Source organism: Anolis sagrei, chromosome X (genome assembly GCF_037176765.1).
Source record: "Anolis sagrei isolate rAnoSag1 chromosome X, rAnoSag1.mat, whole genome shotgun sequence".
Taxonomy (NCBI): Eukaryota; Metazoa; Chordata; class Lepidosauria; order Squamata; family Dactyloidae; genus Anolis; species Anolis sagrei.
Window position 1 is genome coordinate 43,374,121 of NC_090034.1, and position 27,595 is coordinate 43,401,715.

Sequence of the window (27,595 nt, forward strand, 5' to 3'; positions counted from 1 at the left end):
CCCAAAGGTTCATTTTTAGCAATCAGACAAAATGTTTTCATTCATCCAAGCATTTAAAGATTTTTCCTGATCTTTTATCAGCTGCCTGCATTTCTAATCTATTTTAGCAGGCTGTATTTAGCTTTTTTTAAAAAAAAATGGTATTGTTGTCTTCTTGGAATTCATTTCAATGAAGGAATGCATGGGGAGCGGGATCAATCACCTAATTCAATAAACCCTCAGAGTCAGTATCGCAATGCTGAAAGCTTCCATCACTTAACACTGAAAATTACTATGCTATAATACAGGTGCGGGCAGTTGTTTCATTGTTACAGGCCCACAATGTCACTTCTAGTTTTCATAGCAGCCTCCTCCCAATTGTTAGCAATATCTGGGGGAGCTGTGAAGCTGGATACAGAAAAAAAAAGCAAGCATGGAGTTACTGCTGTGGACAAACGGTATGAACACTACACTTGGTCCAGGGTCTTGAATGGCCTTCTCTGCAGTGGCACCCCAGGTCTGGAATTCCTTCCCTTCAGAGATCCGATGGATGACAACATTGCTGTCATTCTGGTGCCAGTCAAAACAGGACTTTCTATTAAAGGCTTGGGAGCCTACCTGACTTCCTCGGTGTGTTATGGTTATGTTACCATCAACATTTTAATGGTTTTGAATTGTCTGGGTTTCGGACAATTCAAAACCTGGATAAATGGAATATTTTCTATCTTTGAAAATGATTTAAATTTATTTGATTTTATCCCTAGAGGCCTTCAGCTATTGGGTGGGGCATAGGTATTTTATACATATATAAATGAAAGGATTTGGAGGTCCAGATTCTAGTCCTAACTGAGTCATGAAAAACCCACTGCATAATCTCAGGCCAGTCACTCTCTTCTCCCTTTCCAGGGTTGCTGTGTCTACCTCTTAGAGTTTACAGCAGGAATGTTGAAATACAAGTGGAACCAACAAAAAAGGAACTTGGGCTGCCAAAGTCTTTAGGGGGAGGGAACAGAGCATATGTTTTGTTTTAAAAAACTGTGTTCTCTTTTAAGTCCTCACTTTCTATTGGCAAGTGACCAAAAGAAATCCATGGCATCCTAAAATTGTGTAAAATGTGGACTCACTTGGGCTTGGGTCTCATCACACAGACAGCAAGCACTTTTGCTCCTGCACTACGCCCATAGCCTGGAAACATTACTTAGGGACTGACTCCAACTCCCAGAATCCCACTGACAACAGAGGGGATATTGTGAGTTGCAGTCCTCAGAGGTGACTTTGCCAATTTTTATTACTAACTTTCTCGCCAGAGAAGAGGACTCGAGCCAAGCAGGTTCATTGCTGAGCTCTCAAGGGCCACGTTTGGAGAAATTCCCAGAAGCCCACTGAACTTGGATGGAGATAAACCTGGTCTCCAGGGAGAAGGGCGACAGCTGCACCTCTTTCCCAGCACCTCGTGCCGCTAATTGACAGAGTGTCACTGACGTCAATCAGGCTGGAAACTGCTCCCCTGCCTTGCCCCGCCAGGAGATTACGATCTTGCCAAAACAAAAGGGAGGAGGGGCAGGTGGGTTAGGAACCTGGATGGAAAAAAGAAAATAAAAAACATAGGAAAGGTGTTGCTGACAACTCACTGGCCAGTGACAGAGTGAACCCCTGCAAAAGGACCAGGATAAATGGAAGATTTGTCAAAGCTTGCAAGAGGAGGTGGAGCAACCCAGTCCACCTTGGAGAGCTCTTCTGGGCAAGGCTGTGAGCCATTTTTGCAAGCGCATGTTGTCTTGTCAACATTAGGTGAGAGGGAGATCAGAACAACAGTTGACCCGTGAAGGATGACAGCCTGGGCTGTAAGTCTATGGAAAGAAACCAACTGTACAAAGTTGATCATGTTGGAAGAATGGCAATGTATGGGTGGACTGTAACTCCCAACAGCTCTGACCAGCAAAATAGTTTAGGGACTTTGGAAGCTACCAACAACATGTAAAGGGCATTAGTTGCTCACCTCTCTGTTAAAGTGAGAGAAGCAAAGAGAGAAAATGAAGTAATAACCAAGTTTGTCTAACCCTGGTAGTTGGGGACTTTGTTCATGTGGGTCCATCAGGCTCCATACTGATTACCCTGATGGCAGCAGCTCTCTAAATTTTAAGACAGGGAATTTTAAGGCTGTAAAGCAAACATGCACGCATTGAGCAATGCTCCCCCCCCCCACCCCCACAAGACACCTTCAACTGTGGGAAACTGTAGCCAATTCTCTGCTCCATATCAGCTCTGCAGCTCATCCCAAAATGTATCTTTTCAAAAGCAAGGATTGAACTTGAAGCCTTTTGCATGCATAATATGGATGGGGAGCTTAGTCTATTGAGTGCTGATGTGTTTATTCCTAAATTCATTTCCATCCTGCTTCTGCATCCATTGGGCTTTTTTTTTTTTAAGAGCATAAAATTTACACTAGAGTGTATTTTTTCCTCAGAGGATGTACATACCCAAACTGTCTTCTCCATATGCACTCATGCTTTGGTAAACATTTTCACCTAAAGCACAGACTTTAGAATAAAAAGTGGTTTTTGTTTTGAGCTAAAAACTGTATGATGAAGTTCAGAGCAACCTGAACACCAACCACTTGTATTTCAATCCACATGACAGATTCAGGAAAGTGAGTCTGGTCTGTTCATTTAAAAATGCAGAGTGAATGAAACTGTCAAGCCTCCCTCCTGCAAAGCATGTTCTATACAAGTGATCTACAGCCTTCACCCTCCAAAGGCACATGTCTATGGCAACTCAGCACTGTATTACCACCTATTCGTCATTCAAAAGCTCTCCTCCTTATATATTCAACCACTAAGTGAAGGGAGCTTAGAGAGAAGAGGGGATAGAGACTTCTATGTGGTAGCACCTCAATTCTGAAAGTCTCTAAGGAACCTAGACAAGCAAGGGGTGGTGGGATGGTGGGTCTAATGTTCTCAACAGAGCACAATCACTGAAAGTGAGTCATTGGCATTTTTTTCGTGTCAGGAGCAACTTGAGAAACTGCAAGTTGCTTCTCATGTGAGAGAATTGGCCGTCTGCAAGGACATTGCCCAGGGGACACCTGGATATTTTTGATGTTTTACCATCCTTGTGGGAGGCTTCTCGCATGTCCCCACATGGGGAGCTGGAGCTAGCAGAGGGAGCTCATCTGCACTGCCCCCTGATTCAAACCTCTGACCTGTCAGTCTTCAGTCCTGCCAGCACAAGGGTTTAACCCATTGCGCCATCAGGGGTTCCTAATTGCCATGAATCCTACTAATTCCACTGAGTAAACCCACTGAATCAATGGAATTTTCACAGTGTTGACTGACTACCTTACCATTGACTCTGTGGATGTATTCAAAGTGAAACTAATGAGGGGATTTGGGTCATAGTTCCAAAGCCCAAGAGTAGGGCCATAGTCACATTGTGCCTTTCCTATTTTTCAAAACTAACTAAAGTGTATACTTTAAATAACCAACTCTGAATTTTCTGTGCCTCTGGTCTGTAGCATGCCTTCCCCACCCACCTCCTTATTATTTCTACATCTGCTCCAGAGCACAAAGCCACAGAAAGGGGCTCTTCACAAACTGGCATTTGAACCATGTGCTATTCCTCCTCTAATCTTTAATAGGGTCACAGTTGTTTAACCAGAAAATATACACCTACAATGAAAAGTTACAGTTACACTGCAAGAATTAGTGACATCTCTTGTTACATTGCAATTGTAATGTTGCTTAGTTATAGCTTTTATTCTACTAGAAAAAGGAGATTGACTGCAAATTTGTTTTTTGTAATTAGCCATTTTCAACCTTCAGAGTGCATGGTGGCTATGTGGGGAGGAGAGGTCTTTTCCACACTAGCCAGAGAATGTGAAGTGGTATTTGAAGTGGGGAAAAAAGCTAATAATAATTTTAATTGCTGTGAGCTACTCTGAAGGGCATTAAGCATCAGAAGAGCTTACACAACTTTTTCTATAAATAAATGGAAAGAAATAAACTAAGCTGTGAGGAGCAAGAATCCCCAAATGAACATTACAGTTCTTGGAAAACACACATGTGCTTTTGTGTTTTGGTGCCTCTCAGGTTCCAAGAGGGTGCTGTCCTCGGTTCTGACCCCAAAGTCAAGAAAGCAGTCTGCTTGCAATGCTTGATAATCAGCAGAGGCTACCTCTAGTGCTCCATCTAAGAGCCCTCTGCAGCTTATTCCTACTGTGGCTAATTCACCATTCCTGGCTTCTGGACACTAAACAGGGATGCTGCAGCAAGTTAGATTGCCATGTCACTATTTTGCACCTTATTTGAAAATAGAATTATGGCTGCTTTTGTTTTTCAAAATCATAATATGTAACCCTAGAAAGAATCTTTTGCACAACACACAAGAGAGAAAGTGCAAAGGTTACAGTGTTGGTCTAAAACTGGGGAAACTCAGAATCAAATTCCCATGAAGGTCTATAAGACTTAGGGCCAGTTCACTGCCAGATATGAGCTTGCCTGGACCCTGAAATCTTCAGGAGAGGCTCCTAAACAGAGGCTGGATGGTCATATGTTGGGAGTTCTTTGATTGTATGTTGAGTTTGTGTGCTCCTGCATGGCCAAATGGGTTGGACTGGATGGCCCTTCCTGCTCTATGATTCTATGCATCTTTCAGCAGCACTGCCACAGGCATGACTGGAGGAGATGCAAGACAGGGCCTTCTGAGTGACTTCCCCCTTCCTTCCTTCCTTCCTTCCTTCCTTCCTTCCTTCCTTCCTTCCTAGGAAATCTATAGTGGCTCCTCCTTTATAGTCCTTCTGTTGGCAGGCAAAGTCTTTGATTATTCCAAGAGGCTTCTGAGAACTTCTGTGGCAACTTTTGAGAACTCAAGGTTTTGAAAGAAAGGGCTTTTAAGAGTATGCTGTGTTGTTTTTATTGTTTTAACTACTGCTTTTCAAACTGCTTGTTATCACTTCAAGCACTGGGCTAGACAGAGAAACAGTCTGACCTAGTACGGTCAATGGCTTCCTAAATGTTTTTCAGTTGACTCAACTGTCTTCAGCATAGAGTGTTGAATAGTTGTACAGCAAGAAGTTAAACATGCATTGCTTGAACCAGTGACTAGACTGCATTATGGCATTTTCCACACATCTGCAATGATGACATGTGAGCCACTTTTGTAGAGAGGCATAGGACTGGAATGAAGGCCTTGTCACCATACCATTGCCACCTCTTTTGTGAGGGTGTCATGACAACTGTCCAAACACTACATGAAAACCAACGCAAAGCATGGCAAGGCACGAGAGCCAGCTTGGGGTAGTAATTACACTACAGTGGGATGAGGGATATCGTGCTTCAATTTGCTAATTGCCTGAAAGACTGCACATGAGTCTGGTTGGGCTCTAAGATTTTTGATGAGGCTTTACCCTGAGTCCCACCATAGTTTGGGTTTGTTTGGTGGAACATTGGAGATGATCTTCTTGGTTGTTGCTCCCAGGCTTTGGAACATCTGACTTAGGCTCCTTTTACACTGCCATATAATCCAGTTTATCAAAGAAGATATTCCACATTATCTGCCTTGAACTTGATTATATGAATCTACACTGCCATATAATCCAGTTCAAAGCAGATAATCTGGATTTTATATGGCAGCATAGAAGGGGCCTTAGGGAGGCTCCCTCCTTGTCATTCCATCCACTAATAGGGGTTTTATTAATTGACCACAAGAGCTTTTAATGGTGTGCTATTAATGTAGTATTCTGCTAATTTTTCAATGGATCCATTTAAAGGGTTTTAATTCTTTGTTGCTGTGTGTTTTCAAGTTATTTCTGACTTGCAGAAACCCCAAGGCAAAGCTATTACAGGGTTTTTCTTGGCAAGAAATGTTCAGTTTTAATTCTAGGTAAGTGTAATTTAATAATAGCTTTTGATTGACTCTCACTTCTACTTTTCTATATGGTCTTAATTGTAATTGATTCAGGTTTTGTAAGCTGCCTTGTGTTCCAATATTGAGGTGGGGGGGGGATATATAGTCAGCCCTTCACATTCTGTGCAATTAGGGCTGCAGGGCCCCTGTGAAAGTGAAAAAACCACAAGTAATGAAATCACTGGGATTTTTATCTGAGAGAACACTTAGTAATTTCTAGGTCTCCCAGCATGATTCTATGGTCAATGTCCACTGGAAACTGACCATAGAATTACATTGGAGGTTGCAGAGATTTCTAGAGATGTGTTCTCTTTCGAAAACCCTAGGTTCTCCAGCATGACTGGAAGAAGTTCCCCACAAAATCTATAATAATCAAATCCACAAAAGTCAAAGCTGTGAATGTAAAAGGACAACTGTAAATGAATACATTAATGAATGAGTCACAATACATACTGGAAGATGCTGAGCAATTTTCTCACAGCTTATCCTTCCTTACACAGTTGGTGTGATGATAAAGTAAGGAGGAAGCAAACCACAACTACTGCATTGACAAAATCACTATGTTGCACTCCCATTGAATCACAGAATCCTAGAGTTGGAAGAGACAGCAAGAGCCACCCAACCCCATTCTGCTAGGCAGAATCACTAGTTAACCTGTTGTCACCTCATAAAAGGCAAAAACAGCCATAGGAATGACCTCACCTGTTTTTCTATTACGATAAGAGAATACTCCTTTATACAAATACTATCTACTACATGCCAGGTCAGGTAAGCTGTGTATCAGTAAAAAAACAAACAAAAGTTAACCTTCTAGAGCAGGCCTGCATAACCTGTGGCCCTCCAAGTGTTTGGGACTCCAAGAAGCCCTAGGCAGTTTGTCCAATGGTCAGGAATTCCGGGAGCTGAAGTCAAAAATACCTGGAGGACCTCACGTTTGACAGACCTATTCTAGAGAATCCTTGTATCCAGGGATGACTTCTTTCCTCAGCCTCCACTTTTCTTAAGAGTTCCACTTTTATGTCAAATGTATAGGTCTATGTTTTTTACATGCCAGGGATAGCTGGTAAGGCAGACTTACCTGCTTTCTTGCTTTCCTTTCTGTTGTGCTGTATACCCTGTTTAGTAAGGAATTATAGGCTGCTGCTGTTTACTTCATCTATTGTACACAGGCACACACAATGCGCATCTCCACTGAATAGTTAATGCAGTTTGACATGATTTAACTGCTATGGCTCAATGTGAGCTGCAGTTTTACAATGTCTTTAGCCTTCTCTGCCAAAGAGTGCTGGTGCTTCACCAAACTACAGTTCCCATAATTCCATAGCATTGGTCCACGGCAGTCAGTGGCATCAAACTGCACTAATTCTACAGTGTTGATGCAACCACAGCTATAAGAGGGTTAATACAGTAAAATTTCATCCTATCCCAGCTCATACTGCATATATGGCCACTGACCCAAAAAGTCAATGTTTCTCCAGCCCTCCTTCCTCATCCTCCCAATGCCAATTTTGCTTTAAAAAGCTTTCGGTTCAACAGAGGGAAAGGCTGGACTGGGGGCATTAAAAGACTGAAAAAGCAGATTCTTTGACAGGGAGTTTGGGTGCATCTACACTGTAGAGTTAATGTGGTTTGACATGATTTAATTGGAATGGCTCGATGCGATGGAACCCTAGGAGTTGCAGTTCTACAAGGTCTTTAGCCTTCTCTGCCAAAGAATGCTGATGCCTTGCCATACTACAACTCCCATGATTCCACAGCATTGAACTATGACAACTGAAATGGCATCAAACTGTACTAATTCCACAGTGCAGTGCACCCCTTGTTAATTGAGGTGGCCCTGGACTGAGGCCATCTCATATGGTGCTGTCTACACAGCAGCTCATCGGAGTTTCAGATAGGGGTCCTTCCAAGCCCTCCTGGGAACTGGGAGGATAGGAAGTGAAGCTGGAGCTGCCTGCATGCAAAGCCAGTGCTGGCTACTGAGCTATGCCCCTCCTAGACTGTGTTAGAGGCAAGGGGCATTTTTCATTTATTTGCAAGGCAGATTTCCAGTGTAATGTCTGTAGTCTTGCAGCATTTGCATTTCTCCCCATAGAATGGAGAGACAAATCTTGTGTGTTGTTTTTGTCTTGGGATAACCATTTTTGTATGCATTTCCCTGAATATGTGTGTGTTTGGCAAAGCTTTTACTTGAATTGCATTACAAAATTTGGAGCCATATGAAAACCAGTGGGCAATTACCCTGTCATTTGGGTGTTAAAGTACAAAGCTAATAATTCACAACTTCAACCCTTGATCCAGGATATCCATGTCCACCTGTCAAATCATCATACTACATTGACTTTGGGACACAACCTGGGTATTAATAGGTTTTCCTGGCTCTGTTCAAGACCACCACTCTTGGCAGAAGTCCAATCTTGAGGTGGCCAGTTCATGCACTTTAGATCTTCCAATTCTAGAAAGGGGCACAGATGGCATATCAGCCAAAGCTGATAATAAGCATTCATAACCATTATATCCATCTGAGCTATCATTTGTAGAGCGCTCTCATACTGGAAACACAGCCTTTCAGAAGATAATGGCAAACCTCTTCTGAACAAGTCTTGCCAAAAAAAGTCCCATAATGGGTTCGCCTTTGGGTCACCATTGGTTGTAAACAACTTGAAGGCACACAGTAACAATAACAAGAAGTAAGATATTCTGGCTATTGTCTTTTAAAAGTTGGATTATGGATTACCATCGGCAGTGCTGCACAGTACACAATCAACTGCACAAGTCTGAAGTTATTTTAAAAAATCACAAGCACATGCTTTATATACTTTAGGAGTGGGAAGCAGCCCAATCCATGCAGGTAGACTGCAACTCCTAGCATTCCTCAGCATAAGCTATGCTTGCAGTCTAACATCTGAAGGGTCATGCTGGAGATATACTAAATGGTCTCTTTTCAAAATCACCTACTAATTACATGCTGGGGAGGCTGGGGGGCAAGGTAGGTCTTGTTACAGGTTTCACTGACATCTTCCTAGGGATTCCCTGCATCAAATAGCAGCTTGTGTGTAGATTAAATATCTCCATTGCTATGGTGTTATGCCTCCCCTCAAGGATTCCTCATCAAGTGAGAAACAAGAATCATCTTGGCAGCAGTAAAGAGAGGAGATCCAGCAGCCACCAGGGGAGATTACTGGGGGTCAGAACAGAAAAAAACCCCACAGCTTCCTCCCCCCCCCCCTCCGCCCGCTCCTGAAAAGGACTAGCTCAAACCCTCTATCACGGAAACACTGTGTGGCTACAGGGACTCCTTCAGAGGTTAATGACTGAGAAAAACCTGGTGGATAAAATCTAACAAACTGGTTGGGACCAGGAGAAAACTCCTTTTACAACTGGCCCTCTGTGGTCATGGATTCTGCAACTACCAGTTTCATCACCATGGCCTGTAAAAAATCCAGAAAAGAATTCCAAAAGTCAGACCTTGCTTTTGCCATTTTATCAAAGGGAAACCATTTTACTAGGCCATTGTACATAATGGGACTTGAGCATAATGGGACTTGAGCATAATTCCATCGGCTGCTGAGTGGGAGGGAGCCAGCCTACCAACCAGGCACTCTTCAGCAGTCGATGAGAGGCTCTCCCACCATCTTTAACTGCCATTCCACCAGCCGCTAATTAGGAGGGAGCCAGTCTACCAACCAGCTACCATTTGCTGCTACCTCACTGCTAGCTAGCCATAGCCCAAAGTTACTTCAAGTCATTGATACCTTATAGGACGACAGTGCTGGGGAATTTTATCAACCAGCCCTGCTTTGACCATCAATTTAGTACTGCAACCAGGCTTGACTTGGATTGGGGCCACTGGCTTCTCTGCTGACGCTCTACTTTCAACTCTGTTCTGTCTGGGCTTTAATGGGGACTTTTGCTTTTTTTGTTTTTCAGAGGGGTTTTTTGGTGTGGAGACTTCTCTTAATTTTATCAATGGCTCATGTTTATCAGTGATGACATCACGGACAGCCTTGACTAGAATGACAACAAGGTCAATTTGCACTGAGCTTAGTGAAATATACTATTTAATTGATGAATGTCCACAATAATTGTAATTGGTTTTAAATGTTTTAAATGCTTAATATTTATTTATATCTTATTTATGGACGTTATTATACTTTGTGCGATTTTTGTTCTGTATTTTATGTTAAATGTGCTTTGATTTGTATTGTATTATATTGTGAGTTGCTTTGGGTCCCGTTAGGGATAAAAGCAGGATATAAATAAAGATTTGTTGTTGTTGTTGTTGTTGTTGTTGGGCCCTGGAATCAAGCCCCATTGGATACCAAAGGCCCAGTGTATAAGTTAACATTAATTTCAGAGAAGGACAGGGTGAAACAGCATGCAGTAGTTCAGATCCTGTACACTCATGGAGGTTGCTTACAGTGCCTTGATGACTGGGTTGGATATGGTCTGGAAGAATTACCTGGGGAGTATGCCTCATATGTGCATGTGCTGAACTTAATACAGCAGCTCCACTAACCTTACAGAGAAAATTGGGGCAGCTCAAATCCTTGGAGGGGTATTTGGTAGAAGAGAGTGATGCCATGACTTCCATTGAGGCCCCCTTATCTGATGAAAAACTAGATTTACCTGTCAATGGGAAAGGGAGAAGATCTAGTGGCCATCAATGATCTTCTGCTGAGCAACCCAGAACAGGAAAATAAGACACGCATACCCCACCCACCCCCAGGAAAGGCTACCTCAAATCTTTTCCCCCAGAGGCAGTGTATGGCTACAAGGACTGCTTGAGTGAAAAGTATCGGAAAAATATAGAAGTTTTAATTGATTTTACTTCCTGCACCCGACTTCCCCAGGATCCTCCATTATACAATATGAAGGGATGTAAACATTTTAATATAAATAAAATAGATAAGTCATACAGTTTTTTTGATTGGTGCTCAAGACAACATCCTTCTGGCCTCTTCAGTTCTCCTTTATCTCTATTCAAAACCAATTCCCTCCACTCCATCTGACCTAAGCCACTTTACTATCTCATTTATTACTGAGCCCCTTGAAATTCTGGAGCTGAATGATTACTTGGTACTTGACCTTGAGTTGCTACCCGGCAAATGCTGCTCCTCGCCTCTCTGGCCTTCAGTACATCTGTGGCCCGGTAATTGCTTGCTTTCCTTAGAACACTTGCTTGCTCTTGTTTGATGCAATCGAATGGGGTCTTCTAGGGGACAAGTACTGAACTAATATCATATCAGGACAGTTCATTTCAAATCTCATTACTAGCAATACAGAAGTGTACAACAGGAGAACAATGACCTCAAAGAGCCTATGGACCTTAGTAGCTGTACTGCCACCCCAGTTCCAACATGGAACCCAACAGCCACCACTTCCACCCCCAAACTAAAATATGCCATTGCTCCACCCCAAAAATGCCAGTTTAAACAGCTGCAACCAGATTGATAAGAAGGGCTGGTTATAAGGGGCACAGCTGTTCAACTGGCTGCCAGTCCATTCCCAGCAAGGTGCTGATTATAATGATTATTATTTATAGACCACCTTTTTCTCACTTAAAGAGACTCAAATTAGTGAACAGTGGTAAAAACAATGCTATATACAATTTAAAACCTAAAGATTATAAACATTAAAATAGAATTAAACACAGAACTATAAAAAATGAATAATTACAATAATTAAAACCAATTCAAAACACTACAGAACACCTCCTGACTTGGCCTTAAAAACCTTCTTTAAGAAAGCCCTATAAAGCTATCTGAAGGACAGTATCATTCTACATGAGCTTGGCCAAACTCTAAGATTTTTCAAGGAGCTACATTCTCAATCTCACTACTTTCTCAGGCACATTTGCTGAAAACACGGGAGGGGATTTTGTCTGTTGCTGTTCTGATACTCTGGAACTCTCTCTTTGTCTTTCTGACAAGAGGCATTGAGGGATCTGATTGTTTTGTATAACTGACTTTCTATGTTAGTGTATTGTTTTTAACCTATGCTTTTATTTTAATCTTTTATATGGTTTCAATTCCATAGACAGTTTAACATTATTTTAATCAAAACGTTTGGTTTGTTTCTAGCTATACATGGTTTTACTTGTATTCCTTCTTATTCTAGAAATTGACTTGAGTCCCAGTTTTGGGAAACAGAAATAAATAAAGGGATTGACTGGATATTTACTATGGCAGCAAAAACAGTTTAGGCAAGTGGTCTTTTGCCCCTTTTGTGGAAGGACTGGACATTTGTGAACACCTTTCTGTCAAATATGCACACTCTATGATCTTGGAAAATGACACTATCCAGACCTAAGTGGAGTCTTAGGGTTGGATTAAGAAAGCCATGTTCCATCATAAGCTCTCACTTAACCCCACTATCATGTACCAAGCCCACTGAATTATTCACAGAACAAACCAAGACTGGGAAATACAGGAACAAATAGCGATCTTTTGAACACAGGGTTGGTCCAGTAGCATTGCATTCAGTGGGAATTTAAGTCCAAAACACCTGGAGGACCAAAAGTCTATGGCCTAAAGCATAGACTTCACAAGACGAATTTAGGGCAGGGCTTCATCCATTTGTCCAGTTCCCTTGCAGTGGCAGCAATGCTGTTCATGAGGAAGAAGTGAGGCAAATTACACTGATAAAATGGACTATTGGGCTTAATGAAATCACCAACCACAACCACTACTCCCTTTTTCCCATTCCTAACTCCGGAAGCATCTCTATTGTGTGGTCATACACAAAAACCACCGGTGGCGCAGCGGGTTAAACTACTTGAGCTGCTGAACTTGCTGACCAAAAGGTTGGTGGTTCAAATCGAGGGAGTGAGGTGAGCTCCTGCTGTTAACCCCAACTTCTTCCAACCTAGCAGTTAGAAAATATGCAACTGTGAGTAGATCAATAGGTACCGCTTCGGCGGGAAGATAACGGCGCTCCATGCAGTCATGCTGGCCAAATGAACTAGGAGGCATCTATGGACAACGCCGGCTCTTCGGCTTAGAAATTGAGATGACCACCACTCCCCAGAGTCAGACATGGGTAGACTTAACGTCAAGGGAAAACATTTACCTTATACACTAAGCAAATCCCTTTTATGCTGAGCAACCTCGGAACGGAACAGGAAAATGAGACCTCCTAGGGAAAGGTAAGAAGAAACTAGGGGTGCCTACACTATATAATGAATGCAGTTTGGTTCTGCTTTAACTGCCATGGCTCAATACTATGGGATCCTGGGAGTTTTAGTTTTAAAAGGTCTTCAGCCTTCTCTGCCAAGACGGATTGGTGTTTCATCAAACTATATCTCTTAGGTTTCCATAGCGTTGAGCCATGGCAGTTTACGTGGTGTCAAACTAAATTAATTCTACAGTGTAGATATATCCTAATTCAAATATTTTCCCTCAAGAGGCAGTGTGTGGCTACAAGCACTCCTCAGCAGTATATGAAAAAGCTGAAAGTTTAAATTAATTTCAGTTCTAGGCCAACTTGAGATCTCATTATATATGTTCGGATATTAATGTTTGTATACATATATAAAACTAATATAAATAAGCCATGCAGTCACTCTGATTGGCATTTGAGAAAATATAGTTTGGGCTCTAAAGTTCAAGTGTATTATTGTGTGGTCCTTGTACTTTTCTGACCTAAGCTAATTTAAAATCTCATTTGCTGCTGAACCCCATGGAACTCTAGAGCCAATGATTACTTGGTGCTTGACCTTGGGTTGCTCCTGCTGCTCCTCGCTTCCCTGGCCTTCTGTACATCCGGTCTGGTAATTGCTTGGCCTCTATAGAACTCTTGTTTGCTTTTGTTTGACGTAATCAAACAGAGTTGGGTTGCAAACAACAACTGGACTCAAATCAGAGCAGAACACGTGGATTGTCCTCGTTTTAAGTTCAGAGAGGGTAAAGGGCAAGGAACCAGCATCCTAACTAGTTCTTCTGCTGAAGAACTAGTCGGGATGGAGTGTTGTGTGGTTTCCAGGCCATGTTCTAGCAGCATTTTCTCCTGGCGTTTGGCCTGCATCTGTGGCTGGCATATTCAGAGGAACTAGTTGGGATGCTTAATACATGCCCTGAGGCTGTAATCTACAAAACAGACCCACAACCCTCACAAATGCTTCCTCCTAAAGCCTATAAAGTCAAGGATCATCCAGTCCACTCCCCCAGCAGACAGGTTCAGGAATACGCTAAGCAGGAAATCAGAGCAAGAAGGGCAAACTTGTGCCTGGATCTCTGAAAGACTGGCCCTTTAATATATCTGTCTTCAGGAAGAGATGGGTTTGAGAGGTAGATTAGGTGGAGGGATACAAGGCCAGGTCCAGGTTACCTGAAGGACCTTGCTTTCCCATAAGAGCCTGCCCTGTTTTAAGATCTGGTGGGGAGTTCCTTCTCTCTGTCTCACTATCCTCACGGGCATATCTGGTGGAAACATAAGAGAGGGCCTTTTTGGTGGCAGCATCCAGGCTCTGGAACCAGCTTTGCAGAAGGTTAGGCTTGTGTCTTCCCTGCTATCATTTCATATGCAGGTGAAAACCTTTCAACAGAGCTAACTGCTAGGGCTGGGCAACCACGGAAAAATTTGTTTCTAAACTCGATTCGTTTTTTGGGGTTTTTTGCGTTTCGATATTTAAAAGAATTCCGAAATTTTTCTTTAAAAAAGTTCGATATTTACGAAATTTCGTAAATTACGAAACAATTACGAAACGATTTCGAAACGAATACGAATCGATTCGTTAATGGCGGACGCGACCGCGCAATACGCTAAAAAACCTCCATATGGGACAGGGGGAACTTTTGAAGCTTCCCTCTCCCTCTGTTGTTGACTGTTGGTGTGATATTTATATATTTTTTTCACTGATTAAACAAACAACAGCTATAAAACTTGCCCCAGACATGCGGAAATAATAACGAAACGATTTCGAAACGATTTCGAAACAAATACGAAACGAATACGAAGCAATTACGAAACAAATTGAAAAATTCGTTTTGTTTTTTAGATGCTCCTGAATGGTTCAAAATCGCTTCGTTATAAAAAAAATTAACAAATTTTTAACGAATTACGAAATTACGTAACGAAACCGCCCAGCCCTACTAACTGCTTAGGAGGAAAGGACCTTCTATCATGTGCTATACTGTGTAATGGTTTCCTTTTTAATGGTCTTGCTTTTAACTGTTTTAAATTCTATTAACAATTTAATTATATATTTTCTTTTTGCATGATGTAAATTTAAAAGCTGTATTTGTTTCAGCCTTTATAAGTTATCTACAACTCAAGATGGGGGGAAAGGTAGAAATAGAAATTGTTGTTATCAGTAACAACAGATAACTGTGAGCCAGTATAGTGTAGCAGTTGGATTGCTGGACCAGGGTTGGAAAGGTGAAGCATCTCCACTGGATACTTTGAGTCTCTCTCAACCCCCCTCTCTCAACCAGATCTAATAACAAAACAAAAATGTTTGACTGCTATGGCAAGACATTTCGGATCCAACTTTCTTCAGCTACTCTGAAGAAAGGTAAGCAATGGCCATCTTGGGTACAGCTTTTTATTTTAAGCAGCTGAAGAAGACAGATGCCAAAATGTCTCACCATAATATTTAAGCATTTTTATTTTGTTAATCATTCTAATAAAGAAATATTCCAAGTGATTAAATGCATCCATCTGGAATCCAGAACAGATTTGTCTAAAGTGCTGTTTGATGCTTTAAAATAACACAAAAATACGGTATAGGTTGCATGTACTGCACAGTTATATTAGTTTCATACCACTTTAACTGGCATGGCTCTAACCTATGGAATCCTTGGATTTGTAATTTGGTGAGAGAATTAAATGTGAGTCTGTGTGGTGTAGTGGTCTGAATGTTGGACCCAGACCTCTGATGAGCCATGGAAATCCACTGGGTGATCTTGGACAAGCTGCACTCTCTCAGCCTCACAGGAATGGCAAGTCCTCTCTGAACAAATCTTGCCAAGTAAACCCCAAGAAGGGGTCACCATAAGTCAGAAATGACCTAAAAGGGCCATCCATTGGGAGGCATAGTTCTACTATGTAGTACTGTGAATCAATTGCTGGGACTGTAACCAGCCAACAAGACCCACTAACAAAAAGTGTGCTGATTTGCCCTCCTTTATTTTATCCCCATCAATGTTTTAAAGTCCCTTGTTGCTTTGTAAGGTCACCCCAGTCCGTCATTTTTCCCCTGTCATCATTACAATCAACTCCCCATTGCCTGTTCCACATCAAAGTGAACACTAGCAAATTCTTTCTCCTCCAAAGTACAATGAATCTTATTGGGGATGATCTTAAAATATAATCTTCAATCAGATTCCTCTATGCATGTGTGTGCATTTGTGTGCATTCATGTTGCCTGTCGATTATTGTTAACCCATGATTTTCAAAGGGTTTTCAAGGGTTTCCATTCCTTGAAATAGAGCCTATGGCATCTGGTGTTCTTTGCAGTCTCCCATCCAAAAACTAACTAGAGCTGACCCTGCTTAGTTTCCAAGATCAGATGGGATCTAGTGCCATTGCGATTATTATTATTTGTATCTTTTTCTCTCTGGATGGAGACACAAAGTGATAACAACCTGAAAAACAATACAATTCAAAACCCACAAATTATAAATATAATAGAAGTATGATTATTAAAGCAAGCCAGTAAAATCACATTAAAACAAATAAGTAAAAACAGTTGAAAGCAATTGAAATACCTGATAGCATCCCCTGGTCTGTTCTTCAAACTGCCTGAATAAAAAGATTTCAGCCTGATGCTGGAAGGACTGCAAGGAGGGGCCATTCTGGCTTCATCGGAAAGAAGAGAGCTCCAGAGACAAGGGGCAGCCACAGAGAAGCCCTCTCTCTAACCATGCTTATGATAGTACTGGAACTGAGAGATCTCTGAGCCCAGGCATGTTCATTCAAGGAAATGCTGTCTGCAAAGTAGCTTGGGTCGGAGCTGTATAGGGCTTCATAGGTCATGACCAGCATTTTGAAATACACCGACAGCTAGTGGGAGTTGTACATTCTCTGTACTCAGCCCCAACGAAGCTACAGGTCTTTGGACCAACTGAAGTTTCTAAATGCACTTCAAAGGCAGCTCCAGTAGAGTGCATTGCAGTAATCCAAATGGATGAGACTAAGACATATTCCACCATGGCCAGGATATTTAGGCCATATTCCTCTATAGCAGTGCTTCCCAACCTTTGGCCCTCCAGATGTTTTGGACTTCAGCTCCCACAATTTCTAACAGGTGGTAAGCTGCTAGGATTTCTGGGAGCTGAAGCCCAAAACAACTGGAGGACCAAAGGCTGGGAACCACTGATCTATAGTGAACAATATAGACTATAATGGAGAAGCTTATTTTGCACTGATGGCAAAGAGTATCTTTGACTGACTTAGACTTAAACATCAGGTGAGACACTATCTGGGACAGATGGACCTGATCTTTGTTAACGCCATCTTCTGTGCAGGTGGACTGGCTACTGAAGTATTTCTGGGCCCAGTTCAAAAAAATCTGTCTCAATCTTAAAAGCTCTTAATGGCTTGGGATCACAATACTCTAAAAAGCATTTTACCTGTATGGTTCTGTTTGTGTTCTCATTGGTAAAATAGGTGACGTTATCAAATATAAGAATGGAAACCTTATTAATTGTGGCCTCACAGTTCTAAACCTCTTTTAAATGTGATTTACACTTAGCCTCTTTCAGTACAGGTCTTCTAGATGGCCTTGAAAATCTCTCTTCCCTACAGCCTTTATGAATGACTTCTGTGAGTCACAGCAGTCTCCTTTTAATAACTATGTACTTGACTAAATCGTTTTGTATATCTCTCTTTTAAGGGCTTGCCCTTAAAAGCTTATAAATGCTCTGAATTGAACTAAATTGCAATAGCGTGAGTTACATTTTGACCACATGCAAAGCTCAGGTGCTCAAAAGGGTACCTCTTGCACTACAATTTCCCAAACCTGCAGAACAACCTGCATTGAGAAACATAAATTGTCGGAACATGTCAGTGGTCGTGCTGGTTGGAGAGTCTGGGAGCTGTTGTCAAAACATTAACTTGTCCAAATTCCCCACTGTTCCATATGATTGCTCATTGTCACATAAACTACAGTTTGTGTGCTTTTTATATAAGAACAGTCTGTAAGGTTCTTAAGAAGGAAAATGTTACAAAATGATAAGCCATTAAAATGAAACGAAATTGGTGTCAGTAATTTCTAAGAGGCCCTCTAGGAAAACTGGGTTTGCGGCTTTCTTCCATAAAGCCAATGATACAAATCTTTTTCCCCAGCACACATTGCAAAACAACACACCCATCCCTCCATACTCCAACCACCGCAGAGCCCCCAATGCAACCTCAGTGGAAAACCATGGAGTTCAATATAGTTACAGCTATAGGATAAAAGCTATATCTCAGTCTGTTTGTCCTTGTTTTTGTCATCCTGTACTGTTTGCCAAATAGTAATAATTTTGGAAAAAATGCCGGGGGAGATAGGTCCTTAAGAATGTTATGAGCTTTCTTAAGGCTGCAGGACTTAGAAAGGTCTTCCGAAGAGGGGAGAGGGCAACCAATGATTCTGTGAAGAAGTGGTGACCTTTTGGAGTGTCCTGCCTGTACAATCTTTGCTGGATCTGTTGACTGAAACATTCTGTCTCCCTCATATAAGAAGAGAGAAAACTATGGCTCAGTAAGAGAACACATGCTCTGCATGTAGAATCATGTGTGGGAATAACATGTAACAAATGAATAGTTCTTTATAATGAATTCCTTTCACTAATAACCAAAGTCTAAAACATTGCAATTTTGCAAGGCACAGCTTCTCACCTTTTGTTGTGCAACTCTAACTTTAAAGTAACTTCTGTTTGTGGCGGTTTGGCTTCTTTAGTTATGGGGTGTGTGGTGGAGAAGGAAAACGTTGGGCTTCAAGTGGTAGCATATGCTATACCTCTTGTCACTGATATTAGTGCTGAAGCAACAATGAAGCAGAGAGGGGAAGGCTTGCTTTGAGCCATGGGCTTGTAGAATTCATTTTTTAAAGGACTACAAGTATCTACATTTGTTATTCTGATAAATGGGAAGGAAAGAATGGCTTTTGAAACTGTAACTATAATGGCAATTAACCAACAAGGACGCTTTCAGTTATAACTGTAACTGATTTTTCTTAAGCAATTTTTCAAGTTCTGAGGAAGAAGGTTCTGAGATAATCTCTGGCATCATGAGTGAAAAGAATCAAATAGGAGGTGATGGAAGACGTCCATCGGATTTATAGTTCTAGAGGAAAGCAGCCCAGAACTTGACAGCATGGCTGTTTTGGACTACAGCTCTCAAAATCTTCTAGTGACTGTAGCAGTTTATCGGGGTGGCTGCCTGGATTTTGAGGGCCACAGGCCGGGTATTGGGTCATTCCTGGCTGGCAGCTCCAATGCTAGAAAAGTGGGGAACCCTTCTAGGTTTTAGTACGTATTTTAAAGGCTTAATCCAGGGTGCTGAACAGTTGCAAAAAGGTACCCAAATTACTCATTGTTTTCTTTGAGAAGAAAATTGGTGAAGAATTCCATCCCCATTTGGGGATGGTTGGGCTGTGGACTCCTTCAATGGTAGGGGTTGGACCAATAAGCCTGTGTATGCCTTTGCAACTCTACGATTCTAGGGGGTACCGTTAGAATAGTCATGCATTCTGTATCTTATTTGAGTCATTGTCAGCTCCAAACATTATTGATTCATTTTTAGATGCTAATTTATAATAGATTTTTGTTCTTAGAAACAAAAGGAATGATACTATGAGTACACATTCAATAATCAGCATAAGAAAGAAGGACAATTTTATTATCTTCTCCTCACTTACCTCAGCAATAAGAGGTGTAAGGTATAGGGCATTTTAAAAGGTACATTTAGAACTGCACAGTGGATGCAGTTGGCATTCTTACATGTGGCATGCACTGCATGGCATCACACCCATGCATTTTGCTTGTGTGCACCCACCTGCTTTGTTGCTTAGAGTCATATCTCATGATGTATCAGAGCCTGCACAGAGTGGGAGAAAATCTTCAGAACTGAGGTCTTGGCAGCACAAACACAACTTTTCCCTGACTGAGTTTTTGAACTGCATGAGTGTTATATCAGAGTTGCACATTTTCTCCCTGGAATTGCACATATTTATGTCTGGTTATTGTTACTGTGTGGCTTCCAAGTAATTTCTGACTTATGGAAAACGGTAAGGCAACCCTGGAGTTTTATTGGCAAGATTTGTTCAGTGGAGGTTTGCCTTTAGCTTTCTCTGAGCTTGAGGGAGTGTGCTTTGCCAAAGGCTATCGGCTTGGTTTCAATGGCTCAGCCAGAATTCAGACTCTGGTATCCCAGAATCCTAGTCCACATCTCAAATTACTGGCCCACACTGGCTCTCTTATGCCTGCAATCCTTCTTTAAAGTTGTGACAAAGACCTGAATTAATGCATTTTCTTGTGAGGAGAGTGGACTTGCAGGACTTGGGATCTAAAATTTAATTTAATGGCATAAATACATGTGGAATACAAGCATGTATAAGCATGCCATGGGTTCTCGGTATCCACTGGAGTTTTATTCCAGGACTCCCATAGATACCAAAATCCATGAATGCTTAGATTCCATTTCATACAGTCCCATAGTAAAATGATGTGCCTTATAAAACTAAAAACAGAAGCCAGTAACCAATATAAACTAAGAGCCAGCCTAGTGCAGGGGTGGTTTGGGTGCTCAATTACAACTCTGGATTCGAATCCCAACTGAGTTCCTATGGAAAAGCTACCCTCTGTCAGCTTCAGAAGAAAGGCAAAAGCAAATCTTGCAAAAGCAAATCTTGCCAAGAAGACTCCATTGTAGGTTTGTCTTAGGGTTGCCATGAGGCAGGAGCAACTTGCGACCTCATCGCACTAGAGAATGAATCCACTTTAAATCGGGTTGCTGCCTCCTGCAAAATTCTGGGGTTTGTAGTTTAGGGAGGAGCTTTTAACAGCCTCACTAAACTACAAACCTCAGAATTCTGCAGGAGGCAGCAACCCGATTTAAAGTGGATTCATTCTCTAGTGTGATGAAGTAGTTGAAGGCATGTAACAGCAATAACAGTGGCATATACATTTCCCAGATACAGCTAGCCTTGCTGTAAGTCATTAGTTCTCAATGTCTGGCTCTGTCAGATGTTTTGGGAGTTTGTTTTTGCAGGGAGAAGCACCTCCCAGAAGCCATGCCCCTCATAGCCATTAGTAAGGAATTGTGGGATCTGCCAGTCCAGAACTTCTGGAGGGCAATAAGGCAATAAGTGTTACTAGTGTTTTACATTTGGGGTTTTATTTTCCTCGTGTGTTTCTCTTTATATGAAAAGAGGAGGGAGAAGCATTTAATTTCATTGTACAATGATAATAAAGTTATTCTATTCTATTCAGTCTGGTGCTGTAGGACTCTTCTTTTAAATTTTGACTGAAGGCTCATATGCCAACATACTATATAAAGAAGGCAGTAATTCGTTGCAAGCAGCATCTCTGATAGCCTGGACACAGTTCAGGAAATAACTTTCAACACATAACTTACTGTCATTTCAAGATCCAAATGTTACAAATATTCAAAGTTTTTTTTAAAAAAACAATCCTACTTTCTGTCGAAGGCTTTCATGGCCGGAATCACTCAGTTCTTGTGGGGTTTTTTTCAGGCTATATGGCCATGTTCTAGAGGCATTTCTCCTGACGTTTCGCCTGCATCTATGGCAAGCATCCTCAGAGGGTGAGGTCACCCTCTGAGGATGCTCACCCTCTGAGGATGCTTGCCATAGATGCAGGCGAAACGTCAGGAGAAATGCCTCTAGAACATGGCCATATAGCCCGAAAAAACCCACAAGAACTGAATCCTACTTTCTTTTTATTTAAAATTATTATACATTACTAAGTTACTTTTTTTAAAAGGGTCAGAATCCCATACGTTACTGGTCTGTGACACAAAACTTACCTTGGTACTGAGGCTACAACCATATGGTAACTTCAAAAGTACTATATGTTACAATTAGGATGTAAAAGGAGTGAAGTTATATTTCTTACCATAAACTTGTAAAGTTACACAGTTATGCTGTGGATATCACAAAAACTTATAAGAAACAAGTGATTTGTTGTTGGCAATTAGTTGCTTTCAAATTCTGCACCAGAGGCAAAATGCTCCTGACCACAGAAGCTCTGTTTTTAGGGCAAATGGCCCATCCTCTTCCCTCCTATCCATCATCTTTCAGCTGCAGCTACAATGAAGTAGAAATCTGTTTGTGGGCACAGCTTTCTTATTAGAACTGACACTTTTCAAACTGGACAACCAGAAAATGAATATTCCATGTTAGTCAGAATAAGTTCATTGACTTATAAGAATAGGTCATCTGTGATATGGAACCAGTGATATATTACTTACACACACAAAAATGAGCAGGACAAATGACGAAAACACTATTTGGCCTAAGCAGTATTCATTGGAATGCTGCAGCTGTGCATTTTAATCTATACATAGCACACAGGTCAGATTATTAATTATCTATTTTTCTCCATACAAGCCTGAATACACTCAATGCACTAGATCCTGTCTGATTTTTGTTAAGCTAAGCCGGCTCAGCCCTTGTTAGTTACTTGATGGGAGACTACCAATTAATACTAGGTGCCAGAGAAAGAAACTGGCAAAACCTAAGATATTCATGGGGACAGCATAGTTGGCAGGCAAATTGAGGGTGTGTGCACACATCGTTTCCTCTGCCTGATAATGTCTCTTCAGGGTCTGAGGCAGAGAGAGAGAAGTGTTGCCCATCCCACCTACCTGGCCCTTTTAAATTAGAGTCATAATGAACTGAATCCTGGAGCTTCTGCATACAAAAATGATCTACTGTCCCTGCTTCATTGTCTTCAAATTCAATATCTCACTACAGTGCAGACTCTCTTTTGTGTGAAACACATTACCATTCATTTCCAAGATAACGCTTTCTCCAAAATGAACAAAATTGCCTTCCTCAATCTGAAAGCTTTGAACTTTCATCAGCCTCAGCCTACACAGTTAATGGCAACAGAAGGATGGGTGTTGGAGTCTAAAACATCTGGATGACACCAATTTGAAGAATACTGCCTGGGAGACACAAATACTGCCTGGGAGACACATTATAACAGCTTTCATGTTTCTCCCAATGTCCAAGTCTGTCATTGTTTGGGGTGCTTTTCAAATTTTCCAAATGGATCAAATAATTCCTAGTGTAAGTGCATCACTGTGTGCAACACACACCCACACAACTTGCACTGCCCAACTCTAGATCTAAGCTGTCTTGTGCTATCGGCTCAATATTGTTTTACTGTATCTATTATTCTCCTTGATTAAAGAGTTATTTAACACATGACAAATTTGCAGGCATCCTAAATTAAATGTGGTGTAACAGTGCACATGAAAATACAGTATATGGCTGCAACAAATAAGAACGGTTCAACTCCTGTGTTAGAGAGAAAAACTGAATTGACAGAAATTCTCTGTGAAGTGCATGCATACCTATTTTTGGAGCTGTAAAACAGCCTCCATACAGAAGTGCTGCTTCTAATCCCAGTGTTCATGATCCTTTTTTATCTGATGATACTTGAGATCAGACTTACAAGGCATGTACTGTACTACTGAGCAAGGGACACACAGATGAAGCAGCATCCATGCTGAAGCAGAATATAGCTGAGTCAGATTAATACCCAGCTAGCAGAATGTCTGGGAGCACAGGACATTCCTTCTAAAGTTTTGCATTGGGGGAAAGGTGAGAAACTGTAAGTAGGACTTCAGAGAATGATTTTTAAGCTTTTTAAAGACCTGCTTCTGTTTCCTTGACTTGGACCAACACAGCTGCCTACAGTTTTGGATTCACCTTTGGGTTTTGGCCACAGGGATTTTGTCACCATTAGTTCCCTCACTTTACAATGCACCCACACAAGTATTTGTTTAAGTTCTGCTACTTTCCTTGAGCGGGTAGCATCTCCAGCAAGAGATACACACCTTAAGGCGGTTAGGACCGAATACAGGACTCAGGCCCAAGTAGCAAGTGGGGAGAGGGGAAGCTGGGGAAGAAGGATAAATGTAGATTTCCCAGGCCATTGGGACCCAGTTAAATTAGCCCGACGGTCCAATTAAGCAAGCACTGTACTTCCCATAGCACTCAATCTGATACAATCATCTCTCCTTAATATCTGTCACAGGATCTGGTATTAAGAGATCAACTACACCTGAACCTGGAAGTTTCATTAAGTTATTGTGACTCATTTGCTGCTTTTTGGAAAGCAGTAATCTAGGTCAGTCAAATTGGTTTTGCTGCCTGAAGTAAAGGATGAGAAGGCATCCCTTTCCATTCCATGTACAGTAGTAGATTGCACTGGCTACTGATCTGTTCCTCAGTCCTTCCAGTAGGAAAAAGACTGGCTCTAGACCTGCATGCTGCAAATCAGTTGTTTGTTTTTTTTTTTTTTGGGGGGGGGGGGGTTATATGGTGTGGGCTATGTAGTACATACAGGTCTGATCTTCAAGAGAAGGAAATAGTTTGAGGGTGCAGATGGAACCAATGTGAGGCTATTACTACTGCCCCACAACATTGGCTACCTGAGGCAGTTGTGTCACTGCCAATTGTCACCAAAATTGAACTGGAAGCGTTTAGTATGTCTGAGTAATAGTGAGCTGACATGTTTACTAAGGTGGAAATAGACTTCTTAATACACAGGAGGTGCTAGAGGAGAATGAACAATTAACCAAGCATTCAAGGCCATGTGTGGACCACTGACTTTCTCCCCAGAACCTCTTTTTAACCCAGCTACAAATAGACAGGTGTATTTTCAGAGTTGTGGCCCTCCAGATATGTGGCTGCAACTCCCATCAGTCCCGGCCATCACAACCAATTACAAAGGAAGTGTTGGCTCTGGACCAACAACATCTGGAGGGCCACACTTTCCACATCCCTGAAGCAGATTTGTGTGAGGTGTGGGATCTCACCAGTCCAGGGCACAGTGTGAGAGGAAGCTGCATTTGGCTGAATGAACCCTTCTCTGCAGCTCTTTTGGAAACAAGGCCTAGTCAACTCCAGATGCTTTGCAAAAGCAGGGCAGACATTAGGAACAGCCCTGTCATTTGAGATCAGCATCAAAGGAGCTGTGCCAAGGACCCAACTTTTACAGTGTGCCACATTTCATACTCAAACTCTCTCACACATCCTTAGTTTCTTCTTCCTCTCTCACTCTCTCCCCCACCCCCCTTTGCCAGTATGCCTGTCTCATGTGAGCTTGCAAATAATGTAAAGAGTTTAAATATGAACAGAAGAGCTCTGGTGGTTCAGACAGTCCAAACTTTTATTCCTGGAGGGACCAACCAGATGCCTCAGGGAAGCCCACACACACAGTGTGGGTGCAACAACACCTCTATCCTCTATGAATTTAGGCTTTTAAAATCAGGGGCCACTTTGTCCCTTGAATGGGATGGGTAGAAAGTAACTTCCCCAAGACTAGAGGGGTTGTCTCCCCACAATGACCTGCCACAGTTGGGCCACCAAGACTCCTTTATAATTGAACTTCCTTGGGTGTTTTTTATCATTGTGGTACTCAATGGTCAACACTAAGAAACATGAAGGCAAGGACTGCCTCTGAGTACCCCACCCACCAGGAATAACAGAGGCTGCCTGCAGTCTCCCCTTTGCCCACTTACTCTGGAGAGAGCATCACTGGACTAATGAAGGGGAGTCCTGGGCACATGCTGGGTTTTCAGAGTCATTATACTTAAGGGGTTTTCAAGGATAATGGGTGGGGAACAAGGAATTTGACTTTCCTCTTGCTGGCAGGCAAAAGTAATAATGCCCCCCCCCCCTCCACACACACACACACACACACTGAGACACATACATAAACAGAGCCATTTGGAGCTCTTGCCTTAGAAACCATCCCACCCCACCCCCACCCTCGCTTTGGCTGGGCAAGATCTGGTGCCAATCCTGAGCAGAGGAACCTGTCATCAAGGCCACCTGCCCAAAGGCGCCAAGAGGGCACTACAGGATTGGTCAGGACGAGTGGGCTGGGCTTTGGGCCTCTTTGGGCGACTTTAGGCAAAGTTTGTGAATCCCTGAGGAAAGCACTGGGCAGCTGGGGAACAGGGAGAAGAACGCTCCACTATGTCCGAGAGTTTGCCAGAGAGCACCTTCTCCGCTGCTGCCCGGGTGCTGGGCTGCCATTCCACCCTCCCCGCAATCCTCTGGGCAGGGCAAGACAGGGCAGAAGGGCCCGAAGGGGGCAGGACGGGCCAGAGGGACAAGTCTCCTCCAGCTCAAAGTGGGGCATGGGGCTTCTTGCATGCGGAACACGGAGCCTTGCCAGCCCCCTCCCAGTCCCCCCAGCTGGTGTTTCCCTCCCTTGGGTGTTTTGGAATGGGCAGGGCGGGGAGACCCCGGTTTCCCTCCCTGGGCTTGGGGCGCCAGGCGGGCCATCAGCTCCCTCCCCTCCCCGCGCGGAGAAAGAGGCCAAGTCCGCTCCCTCCTCTCCCACAGACGTCGCCCGCCTCCCCCTCCCCGCGCGTTCCCCAGCATCCTGCTCAGGCCTCTCTCCCCGCGCGGCTTACCTCCAAGGTGCGGATCTCCTTCTGCGTGAGGTCGTTGGACGTGGCGCATTTGGTGCGCAGCCCCTCCAGGTTGGAGATGCTGATGTCGATCATGTTTTGGACCAGCTCGCACTGCTGCAGCGCTTTCTGCAGGCTCAGCGGCGGCGGCGGCTCCTGCTGCTGCTCCTGCTGCTCCTGCTGCTGCTCCTGCTGCTCCGGCTGCTCCTGCCGCTCCGGCTGCTCCGGCTGCTGCTCGGCCGGGGCGGCCGCCTCGTCCATCGCTGGCACCTCGGCCGCCCCTGCCACCCCTGACTCCCCCTCCTCCCGGACCAGGCGGAAGAAGAAGAACCGGACGCCGCCGCCGTTGAAGCCTCCTTCCGCCCAGGCGAGGCTGACGGGCAGCTCAGAGGCGGCGGCGGCGACGCGGCTCCCCCCTCCCGGCAGCCCCCACCGCGCCAGACCGGCCCGCAGCAGCCGCCTCGCCTCCTCCCCGCCGCCGCGCGCCCAACGCGGAGAGCCCCCCGGCGACGCCGTCTTCCCGCTGAGGCGGCTGCCTCCTCCTCCTCCTCCTCCTCCTCCTCCACCTGCCGCCACCGCCTCCTTCTCCTCCTCCGCTCCCTGCTTCCCTCCTCCCGCGCTTCCCGGGGACGGGCCGGGGACGAGCTGGGGAATGGGGCTGGGGTTGGGGCCGGGGCGGGGCGCCGCGAAGCCCTGGGGAGCCCCGGGATGCGCGGCGCCTCCGACGGGGAAGCGGGCAGGAAGGGGAGGCAGGCAGGCAGGCTCGCTCGCTCGCTCGCTCGCTCGCTCGCTCCTTCTCTCCCGTTGCCGCTCCCGCTCCTTCTCTTCCTGCCCGCGCCGGGCTTTGTCAATCAAGGAGGAGGAGCCGCCCGCAGGCAGAGCTGCCGGGCAGGGAAGCCACTCGGGAGTCCCCCTCGCCTCGCCCGTCCCAAGCCCCAAGCCAGACTTCTCCGGCCAGTCCTCCCTCCACCCAGCGCCCCGCCGGTTCCTTTCCTTCAACCAACCCGAGTCTCACCTAGGCAAGGGAGAGGAGGGCAAGGAGGCGCTTCCTTCTCTGGCCCCGCTTCGCGTCCGCGGGACCCGTCCCGTCGGGTCCCGCGGGCGGGAAAAG

At 43.6% G+C, this 27,595-nt stretch overlaps 1 protein-coding gene across 3 annotated transcripts in view; it reads right to left on the bottom strand.

The window, feature by feature from the left end:
* The window catches only part of KSR2 (kinase suppressor of ras 2), a 204,632-nt gene extending 177,752 nt beyond the window's left edge, over positions 1 to 26,880 (bottom strand). For 2 of the 3 annotated variants that reach the window (XM_060785468.2, XM_060785469.2), the window contains exon 1: positions 26,488 to 26,869. In XM_060785468.2, the coding sequence (XP_060641451.2) occupies positions 26,488 to 26,745 (258 nt within the window). In that variant the 5' untranslated portion in view covers positions 26,746 to 26,869. Of the gene's footprint in view, positions 1 to 26,487 lie in introns of all 3 variants that reach the window. The other variant, XM_067473258.1, reaches the window with a different exon arrangement.
* Between the last annotated feature and the right edge of the window lie 715 nt (positions 26,881 to 27,595).